Raw genomic sequence first — 11,432 nt, 5'->3', positions numbered from 1 at the left:
TCAAACATCTAACCTGTTTGTTGTTTACTCTGGACAGAGGAGAGGTCAAAAGGCCTCGGCAACCTCTCTTTCTTTTTAGCTTCGGAGTATAATCCGTTTAGCCTATGAGACTGCTGGACAGCAGCCCCCTGAAAGGATTACAGCTCATTCCACTAGAGCTGTGGCTTCCACCTGGGCCTTTAAAAATGAGGCTTCTGTTGAACAGATTTGCAAGGCTGCGACTTGGTCTTCGCTTCATACCTTTTCCAAATTTTACAAATTTGATACTTTTGCTTCTTCGGAGGCTGTTTTTGGGAGAAAGGTTCTACAGGCAGTGGTTCCTTCCGTTTAAGTTCCTGCCTTGTCCCTCCCATCATCCGTGTACTTTAGCTTTGGTATTGGTATCCCACAAGTTTTGAAATATCCGTGGACTCGATACACTTAACAAGAGAAAACATAATTTATGCTTACCTGATAAATTTATTTCTCTTGTAGTGTATCCAGTCCACGGCCCGCCCTGTCCTTTTAAGGCAGGTCTAAATTTTAATTAAACTACTGTCACCACTGCACCCTATGGTTTCTCCTTTCTCGGCTTGTTTCGGTCGAATGACTGGATATGGCAGTGAGGGGAGGAGCTATATAGCAGCTCTGCTGTGGGTGATCCTCTTGCAACTTCCTGTTGGGAAGGAGAATATCCCACAAGTAATGGATGATCCGTGGACTGGATACACTACAAGAGAAATAAATTTATCAGGTAAGCATAAATTATGTTTTTTCACAACAGGGGACTGCTAGTTCATGTGAGCCATATAGATAACATTGTGCTAACGCATGAGGTTTGTGGCAGACACTGCACTAATTGGATAAAATGCAAGTCAATAGATAATAAATAAAAAGTCATGTGATCAGTGGGCTGTCAGAAAAGGCTTAGATACAAGGTAATCACAGAGGTAAAATGTATACAGTATTAATATAACAATATAATATATATATTATATATATATATATATATATATATATATATATATATATATATATATATATATATATATATATATATATAACAAATAATATAATATGTTGGTTATGCAAAACTGGGGAATGGGTAATAAAGGCATTATCTATCTTTTTAAACAATAAAAATGTTAGAATAGACTGTCCCTTTAATACTAAACTGACTAATTTTATGACATCATTCAAGATACGCCTTCCTGTACCAGGAAGTAATGGACATTGCACAAATAAAATGTAAAAGCAATAAAAGGTAAAAAAAAACCATTTTAAATAAATGAATAATGCATATTGCAATTATTTCTATTAAATAGACAGTCTACTCCAGAAATTTTATTGTTTAAAAAGATAGATAATCCCTTTATCTTGGCCTCTCTGTTAATACTTACCTGTGAGACCCCCTCTCCAGAGGTGCGTGGACAGAACTATCCACTCTCCTCATTTACCATAAAAGCTTCCAGTAGGACACCACCCCTTCCTCCTCCTAGTTCTGTTCAGCCTACTAGGTGGACAGGGCTAGGAGTCCCTCTTCGTGCTTTTCTTCTGGGCTTTGAAATATTCCCTTCCTTGGATGGCTTACCTTGGCTGCATACTAGAGCTGGTGATCTTTCCAGATGTCCGACGCCATTTTTTCTGTGACCGTGGTCACTTTTGTGGCGATTGGTGGTGAAAAACCTTTCCCTACGGTTTCCTTGTGGGGGCCGCCATGTTACTGTGAAGTCATTGGTAAGGGACGTTGTGGGGGCCACGCCTGAGGGCTGTAATTTTCATGCGCGTGTGCGAATCCATTTAAGCCTTGGCGAGGTCTTTAACTTGCAGCGTTCCTTTTTCTCTCCCCATGAAGATTTCTGCACTTCAAAGCCGCATTTTGGCGTTTGCCGTCTCTGCATTTGAGTGAGTGCTCGTTTATAGCACTTCAGCTTTTTGAAAAAGGGATCATTTTTAATATGCTTCTAGGGCTTAATAATATATATATGTTATGTATATCCAGCATTATCATGGATTGTGAGAGTGATCAACCTCAGCTTCAGCCTTAACCCATTACAGTCCAGGAGGAATCAGGGGCAACTGTAAGGTATGATTTTTTTTACCTATTTAATAACAACACACTATTTATGGCTGGTTCTGCCTCTTTCTTAGCAATACAGCCCAACCTATGCCCACCTGTTCCATTTGTGTTTACCCTTGCTGGTAAGACGAGAAACTTTGTAAAGTGTGTATTGGATAGATTTATGGTGAAAGCTTTTCTGATTCACCTGATTCTCCCTTTTCATTTGTATAAAGGAAGCTCTTCTTTTGTGAATTCAGAATTTATAGTCTGTCAGAAGTCTATCCTGTTAGAGCCAAATTGGTTCATTTTGCAATGACATAATAAGAAGTCTGTTAGTCCTGAAGGAGAACTTTATTATATATTTTTGCGGCTTCAATGCAAGTTTCTGATAGCCATTCATATTTCAGGTTTTATGTATTTCAGCACAGATTTCCTTTGCAGGGAGTATGTCTTTCCAACAGATTACTTAGTCTACAATTTAGTTTTTGTAAGGATTGTGGACAAATGGAATCTTCCATATACTGTATGAATCTATGACTTCTAGTTTCTTTGTCAATTTCACAAAATATCTATTTTTTCCAGATGTCAAGCCCTTGGATTGGATACTCTGTTTTGGGAATTCACTCTGATATATGTGTTTTCTCTAATTTTCCTGATTCCTTATGTACTAGAGAATTTTTAAGGAAAAGATAACATATTTTGTAATCCTTCTCTTTCGTCATGCAGATCTTAGTTTCCTCTGGGGCACTGATTTTTGGGGCTATTCTCTGGCTTACCTAAGTGGGCCTCCTTTTTTAGGGCACAGGTGAAAAATCAGCTGATTACTTTTACATGGCTGTTTTGCCTGTTTTTATTCTGTTGGGGAGGCCTAGAGGCTAATTTGGGGACTGGTGCGTAGTGCTAAGCTCAAAAACTCCCATAGATATTTTCATATTTAGAGTATTAGATTTAAGGCTTGGCTACTGAAAGTGTCTGTTAACTGCAGTTTTTTGCCTTAATGTTTTGTTTACACTCTGTAAACCTACAACTGTTTGTATTTTTCCATCTAAAGGGGAGGAGAGTCCACGGCTTCATTCGTTACTTGTAGGAATTAAGAACCTGGCCACCAGGAGGAGACAAAGACACCCCAGCCAAAGTTTTAAATACCTCCCCTACTTCCCTCACCCCCCAGTCATTCTTTGCCTTTCATCACAGGAGGTTGGCAGAGAAGTGTCGGAAGATTCAGAGTAGTCTCTTATGGAGGGTAGTACTCTTCGGAATGGGACTGGAGTTTTAAGTAGTCCTGTCAGCCTCTCAGTGAGAGCTTGGGTGAAAGTTAGAGTCCGGAGATGCAGGGAGAGTATTTCTAAGAAACCATCCCGACTCAGATTAACAGCTCCATAAGCAATCAGCGTTAACGAGTTACGCTGCCTGCTTTTTACACTCAAGTCCATGTCAGGAGCGATGCTACTACACTGTCATACTTGAGAGGCCGTATTCCTGTTCCACGGCTTAGATTCTGGTAAGATCGTTTTATTTTTTATACACAAAATGATAATGCAGAAGACAGGGTCACAGTGTGATACCTTTTATCTTTATAGAATCAAGGGTTAATATCCCTGTTAGGGGGATTATTGAACAGGGGGGTTTGTACATAATATTGTTTATTGTGTCATTGCTGCGATATGTGTGAGATATATGGTTCTGGCATTGGGTGAACTTTAGTTTCATTTCCGGGAGTATTTGCACGGCAGGTTTGGCGCGTGTTCTCTCTAGTGCAGAGGCGGTCCTGCAAGGCATTCCTTCTGTCGGGTGGGGCCTATTCGACTTCCTTTGCTTGACCGGCGGCACAGGAGGCGCAACGGTTTCTGTGGTCCGGGTCATATTAGGTGGGGTGAGTTTCCTGGCCATTGGAGGTTATAAAGGTGCCATTTTATATTTATTATATCTTGTCCGTAATAAAGTCGCAAGCAATGGAGGACTCTGACGCGTTAGAGGGTACTCCCTCTTTAACTAAGTCTAGTACCTGTGTTTATTGTGAGGGTGTTCTGGTAGAACCGCCTGCTCAACTATGTTCCACATGCTTTGATAAGGTCACAACATCTCGAAAGAAAAGGATGTCTAGTACTACCGAGCCATCCACCTCTGAGGGCACCCCGTCCCGTGAGGTGCGTTCCCTAGATACATCTCCAAGTACACATGCAGCGCCCCAGGGCATGTCTATTTCTCCTACAGGAGAGATCTGTTGGCCGTCAGATTTTGCGGATCAACTGCAAACGGCGGTCTCTAAGGTGATAAGTGCCTTACCACGTTCTGCTAAGCGCAATCGTAAGGTAAAATATGACGATCCGGTCCAGGGGTCTTATACTGCAATGGATATCTCTGAAAGATTATCCGTTGATGACGCCGACTCTTTCGAGGACGTTCCTCTTGGGTTGGAGTCCATGTCATCTAAAGTTCCTACTGCAGAGGAGCCTGACTTTAGGTTTAGGATGGAAAATTTGCGCTTTTTGCTGAAGCAGGTGCTTGCTTCCCTCGAGGTTCTGGAACCGAAACTACCGGAGAAACCTTTGATTCCTAAGCTTGATAAAGTGTATGAGGACAGGGTGGTACCTCAGACCTTCCCGGTTCCTGTTAAGATGGCTAACATTATTAAGAATGAATGGGAGAGATTAGGTTCTTTTTCCCCTTCTTTTTCCTTTAAGAAGCTGTTCCCCGTCCCGGACTCTCTGCTCGAGCTATGGGGGACTGTCTCTATCTGCTATCTCTATGCTCGCAAAGTGAACAACGGTTCCTCTTTAGGATAGTTCGTCGTTTAAAGAGCCCATGGATAAGAAGTTGGAGAAGATGTTCCAACACAGCTGTGGTTGCCGGAGCTGCGACATATTGGTGCGATTCTCTGTCTGACATGGTCGAGAGGGAGACTCCCCTTGACGAGATACAGGAGAGAATTAAGGCCTTGAGGGTCGCTAATTCTTTTATTTGTGATGCCAATATACAAATTATTCGTCTGAACGCAAAGGTGTCAGTTTTTTTCCGTATTAGTCCACAGGGCACTGTGGCTAAAATCATGGTCTGCGGACATGACCTCTAAGTCCAGACTGCTATCCCTTCCTTTTCAGGGTAAGGTCCTGTTCAGTCCAGGATTGGACTTGATCATATCCACGGTTACGGGAGGCAAGGGCGTTTTCCTACTGCAGGATAAGAAGGTTAAGCCTAAGGGATCTACTTTTCATCCCTTTCGTGCGGACAAGGCCCAACGCCAGCAGCCCGCCGTGAAAGCGGATCAGTCCAAGGGTACTTGGAAAGCAAGACCCCGATTCTAGACCTAAAATGTTTAAACAAATTTCAGGCTGTTCCATCTTTCAAAATGGAAACAATCAGATCGATTCTGCCCCTAGTTCAAGAGGGTCAGTTCATGACTACAATAGACTTGAAGGATGCCTATCTTCATGTGCCAATCCACAGGGATCACATCAGGTTCCTGAGATTTGCATTTCAGGACCAACATTTCCAGTTTGTGCCCCTTCCCTTTGGTCTGACTATGGCCCCAAGAGTCTTTTCAAAGGTTCTCGGGGCGCTACTTGCAGTGGCTAGATCCAGAGGCATTGCTGTGGCGCACTATCTGGACGACATCCTAGTCCAGGCACCGTCGTTCAGTCTCGTAGAGGATCACTCCATGGCCCTTCTTTTGTTACTCCAATCTCACGGTTGGAAGATAAACTCAGGAAAGAGCTCCCTGATTCCCAGCAACAGGGTGGAGTTCCTGGGAATGATAATAGATTCTATATCCATGAAGATATTTCTCACAGATCCGTGATGCAGGAAGATTGCGTCTACCTGTCTTGCCCTTCAGTCCTCCTCCAGTCCCTCGGTGGCTCAGAGTATGGAGGTGATCAGGCTCATGGTGTCCAGCATAGATGTCATTCCTTTTGCCAGGTTCCATCTCAGACCTCTTCAGTTTTGCATGTTGAGACAGTGGAACATCGACCATTCAGATCTATCCCAACAGATTTCCCTGGATGTTCGGACGAGGGATTCCCTCTCTTGGTGGATCCGTCCGCAACAACTGCCCCAGGGGACATCCTTCCTGAGACTGTCCTGGGAGATTGTGACCACTGACACGAGTCTGGCAGGATGGGGTGCTGTTTGGGGTGCCAGGATGGCACAGGGAAAGTGGTCTCGAGAGGAGTCCTTCCTCCTGATCAATATTCTGGAACTTAGAGCGATCTACAATGCACTAAAGGTGTGGCCTCTCCTGGGGTCGTTCAGCTTCCAGACAGACATACCTCGGTGGTCTACATCAACCATCAAGGGGGGGACGAGAAGCTCCCTAGCAATGAGGGAGGTTTCTCGGATATTGGAATGGGCAGAGTCCCACAGCTGCTTGCTCTCGGCAATCCACATTCCGGGTGTGGACAACTAGAAAGTGGATTTTCTAAGTAGACAATCCTTCCATTCGGGGGAATGGTCTCTCCAACCCAAGGTGTTTTCAGAGATTTGTCTCAGATGGGTGATGCCGGAGATAGATCTCATGGCGTCCAAACTCCATTGCAAGCTGCCCAGATACGGGTCGTGGTCCAGGGATCCCTAGGCACCGTTCCACCGTTGCTACTTCTACCTCGAGTAGTGGCCCGCATCAAGCACAGGAGCAAGCTTTGGTTATTCTGATTGCTCCTTTGTGTCCGCAGAGGACGTGGTTTGCGCATCTAGTGGGGAATTCGTCTCCTCCATGGAGGTTACCCTGTCGCAGGGATCTGTTGGTTCAGGGTCCCTTTCAACATCAAAATCTAGATTCTCTGAGGCGGACTGCGTGGAGATTGAACGCTTAGTCTTAGCCAAGTGAGGATTCTCTGGCTAAATTCAGGCCAGAGAAGCCGGTCACTCGTCGCATCTATCATAAGGTGTGGAGGACTTACTTGTCCTGGTGTGAGACGTGTGGATATCCTTGACACAAGGTTAAGGTATCCAGGATTCTGTCCTTTCTCCAGGATGGACTGGAGAAGGGCCTTTCCGCCAGTTCCTTAAAGGGACAGATTTCGGCTTTATCTGTTTTGTTGCACAAGAGGCTCGCTGAGCTTTCTGATATTCAGTCTTTTGTTCAGGTTCTGTCTAGTAGCCTGTTTTTAGACAGTCCGCTACTCCCTGAAGCTTGAACTTTGTTCTGAAGGTGTTGCAGAGGGTTCCGTTTGAACCTATGCACTCTCTTGACATTAAGTTACTTCTTGGAAGGTTCTGTTTATGTTGGATATTGCATCGGCACATGAGTTGGCGGCCTTGCAATATGAGCCTCCTTATCTGGTTTTTCATGCTGATAAGGCTGTTCTTCACACTGGTTTGGGATTTCTTCCCAAGGTTGTGTCTACTCGTAACATCAATCAGGAAATAGTCGTTCTTTCTTTGGGTCTTAACCCTTCTTTTTCTATGGAGAGGTTACTTCATAATTTGGATGTGGTTCGAGCTTTGAAGTTTTATCTTTGCTGTGGTGTCCTCAGATTAGGGTCCGCCTTCTTTTGCCCTCCCGTTATTTTTATTCAGTGTCTTCTAGGGTATTTGTTCCAACAAGTAATGAATGAAGCCGTGGACTCTCCTCCCCTTTAGATGGAAAATATAAATGATGCTTACCTGATAATTTCATTTCCATCGTGGGGAGGAGAGTCCACGGCTAACGCCCGTTGCTCCGGTGGGCGCACCTAAATTTAGTTTTGTTTCTTCTGGCACCATTTATACCCTGATATTTCTCCTACTGTTCCTTGTTCCCTCGGCAGAATGACTGGGGGATGAGGGAAGTGGGGGGAGGTATTTAAGCCTTTGACCGGGGTGTCTTTTGCCTCCTCCTGGTTAATTCCCACAAGTAATGAATGAAGCTGTGGACTCTCCTCCCCACGATGGAAATTTAATTATCAGGTAAGCATAATTTATATTTTCTATTACTGATCTGTTTTGGATGGTCCAATATAATGCTTCATAGCAGATATTCTGCTTTCTTTTGTAATTCTGCAAATAAGATTATATCTGTTAATTAAAAAGTGTTGGTCTTTTTGTAAGATGCTTGTGCTCCAACATCTGAGGCTTTAGATCTCTTGGTTATGCAATCTTTTCAAGTCTTGGTCCATATCCAATTTACTTAGTTTTACAAATTCATCCTGGGTTCTTACTTTTGGATCCTTAGTTTTATTCCCATCTTGTCTCTCATTGAAATAATTTTTCCAGAAACTATTTATTGCAACACCAGTGATGTTAAGAATTTTAGTTACTTTGTGTGATACTGTCATACCTTATTATTTTATCATGATGGAATAATCTTGAGAACTGTTAGCAATGTTGTCTCTGACTTTTATTGAAGTCAAGACATTCTTTTTTCCTTCATTCAGTCTTGATAAGCAGGGGTATTGAATTAACTCATTTTTAACCTCTTGGTTGTGATCTGTTTTAAGTTTTCTGCTAGAAGACTCAATTCCTTTTGTAGCTGTTTTTTCTCTTTGTTTTGTTACAAGGTCCTCATTTTGGGTAGACATTCACACATCTTTATTTGGTTTGTTCAAGTTATTTTGCTTTCAAACAAGTAATAGAATGAACAAGTTCCAGAGGGCTTATCATATTCTTGTCAAGGCCAGGCTCCTTCTGGACCTACCATCTTTGGTTTGGTTCTACAGATGTTCTCTATGGCTTACAGAAAAAAGGGAACTTTATATTTTTAAAACTTGTTTGCCTATCAGCTTCTGCTAGGTGTGGTTGGAAGATTTTCAGTTTCATCTTTATTGATTTCATATCAATGTTTTTATTTCTTTCCCACCCTTTCTTTTATTGCTGCTTTGTATTCTCTCACTGGTAAGTATTACCAGCGGGGCCAAGATAATTGGAAATTAACAACAAATGATAAGCAATTTCTATATCTTGGCCCATACTCTGGGTAATACTTACCAGGCTCCCTCCCTTTGCTTGGTTCACCTGTTTTGGCTGGACCTCTCTAGGAGGAGGAAGGGGTGGTGTCCCACTGGAAGCTTTTATGGTAAATGAGGGGAGTGGATAGTTGTGTCCAAGCCCCTCTGGAGAGGCGGTCTCACTGGTAATTATTACCCAGGGTATGGGCCAAGATATAGAAATATGCTTATATTATGCTTATATTTTGCTTATATTTTGTTGTTAATTTTCAATTATTACCCATTACCTAGTTTTGCACAACTAACAATGTTATTATAAAGGGACAGTAAAGTAAAAAAAAATATTTCATGATTTAAATAGGGCATGTAATTTTAAACAACTTTCCAATTTACTTTTATTACCAATTTTGCTTTGTTCTCTTGGTATTCTTAGTTGAAAGCTAAATCTAGGAGGCTCATGTGCTAATTTCTTAGACCTTGAAGCCCGCCTCTAATCTGAAAGCATTTTGACAGTTTTTTTACCACTAGCGGGCGTTAGTTCATGTTTTTCTTATAGATAACATTGAGCTCAGGCACGTGAAGCTCCTAGGAGTCAGCACTGATTGGCTAAAAATGCAAGTCTGTCAAAAGAACTGAAATAAGGGGGCAGTTTGCAGAGGCATAGATACAAGGTAATCACAGAGGTAAAAATTATATTATTATAACTGTGTTGGTTATGCAAAATTGGGGAATGGGTAATAAAGGGATTATCTTTCTTTTTAAACAACAAAAATTCTGGTGTTTACTGTCCCTTTAATATACTTTTTACCTCTGTGGTTACCTTGTATTTAAGCCTCTGCAGACTGCACTCTTATCACTGTTCTTTTGACAGACTTACATTTTAGCCAAACAGTGCTGACTCTTATATAACTCCTACTGGAGTGAGCACAATGTTATCTAATATGAAACCAATGAACTAGCAGTGTCTGTCAAAAACTGTAAAATTACCATAAGATAAGATAAAATGCAGTTCAACTGCTTAGAAATTAGCATACGAGTCAATCTAGGTTTAGCTTTCCACAAAGAATACCAAGAGAGCAAATTTGATGATAAACGTAAATTGGAAAGTTGTTTAGAATTGCATGCCCTATCTGAATCATGATAGTTTAGTTTGACTAGACTGTCCCTTTAAGTATAAGCCACTACTTAGTGCTTTTATTACAACAATGAAACATAAGGTTTAATATCCCTTTAAGTTTAAATTTAACTGTATTGTCTATCTATGATGTTTGACACCAGACATGATCAAAATAGCATTTCAATGTTGTTTTGTTTTTGATACAGGGGCAGGAACAGAATAAGCCAGAATCGTCTCCATTATATATCCAAAATCCATTTGAGCAGGTCCTTAATATAAGTAAGAATGTTAACCAAACCCAGATGGACAGGTTTGTTGCCTTAGCAAGGGAAAGTGCCTGGATTTTCCAAGAACAATTGAGCAATCCTTCAAATAAAGGCAACCAGGCCTGGGGCCTTGCTGCTTTACTGCTGCCTTCAGTGTCTCAGGGTATTGGGAAAAGCAAAAAGAAGAGAAAGAGAGGACCTGCCAGCGAAAGAATCAAAAATCTTTTGGAATCTTTAAAGGCCAATGGAAAAGTAAGGTAGCAACCTGTGATACAAAAACACCTAATGTTGGAATATTGTGCCATCAGGACCCAGTTGTATAAAGAACTTGCTCAGATCTCCTTGCAGAATGTTTTATGCGGTTTCATCCAGAAGATCATGTGTTTCTGAATATATCTGCCTGGATAATGCTTATGTGAGATAAGCAGCATTTGTGTACAGGACTTCTGTTACTTAACACTCATTTTTATATCCAAATGCATCTTATAAATTACAGAAAAAACATTAAAGTTTTTTTGGGAATTGTTTATTTTTTTAGGAGTACTTTGTGTGTATTATTGTATTATATCACTGTGGACACCATATCTGACAACAAATATAAATCAAACAGAGTAGTATATGTAGTATGTGTATGTCGAAATATGTTATACCTGTGCCAAAAATATCTGTGGCACTTAAAATAATATATTTGGGTATAATTTAGCTATATAACTTATAAAGTAGAAGAATAGTTCATCAATAATACTGGGAAATAATTAAAACTTGAGTAACAATATCAGATAGGAAAGGAAAACAATACAACAACGTTATCACACGATTATATGTAGAGTCTCATTAGTTTCCATCCCCTGTTTATTATTTAAAAAGATAGATAATACCTTTATTACCCATTCCCCAGTTTTGCATAACCAATACTGTGATTACGTGGTGTGTTGTATACAGCGCCAAAGGCAGAGGTATTTAGGAGGAGAAACACTCTGAATTAAAATGCTAATAAAAATCTAATTTATTACATCCAAATAGATAAATTAAATATATATAACAATGTAAAAAGTAAAAATTAATCTTACAAAATAGCAATGTATAGAGTTAAATATCTTGACCAATGAATATGAATTTCAGATCATGAATGATATATACATAAA

The 11,432-nt window shown here is 41.0% G+C and overlaps 1 protein-coding gene across 1 annotated transcript in view; it reads left to right on the top strand.

The window, feature by feature from the left end:
* The window catches only part of MTPAP (mitochondrial poly(A) polymerase), a 72,429-nt gene extending 61,615 nt beyond the window's left edge, over nt 1-10,814 (top strand). The window contains exon 9 of the mRNA XM_053713894.1: nt 10,228-10,814. Coding sequence (XP_053569869.1) covers nt 10,228-10,548 — 321 coding nt within the window. The 3' untranslated portion in view covers nt 10,549-10,814. The remainder of the gene's footprint in view (nt 1-10,227) is intronic.
* The last annotated feature ends 618 nt before the right edge of the window (nt 10,815-11,432 follow it).

Source organism: Bombina bombina, chromosome 5 (genome assembly GCF_027579735.1).
Source record: "Bombina bombina isolate aBomBom1 chromosome 5, aBomBom1.pri, whole genome shotgun sequence".
Classification (NCBI taxonomy): domain Eukaryota; kingdom Metazoa; phylum Chordata; class Amphibia; order Anura; family Bombinatoridae; genus Bombina; species Bombina bombina.
This window is presented reverse-complemented; position numbering and strand designations above follow the sequence as displayed.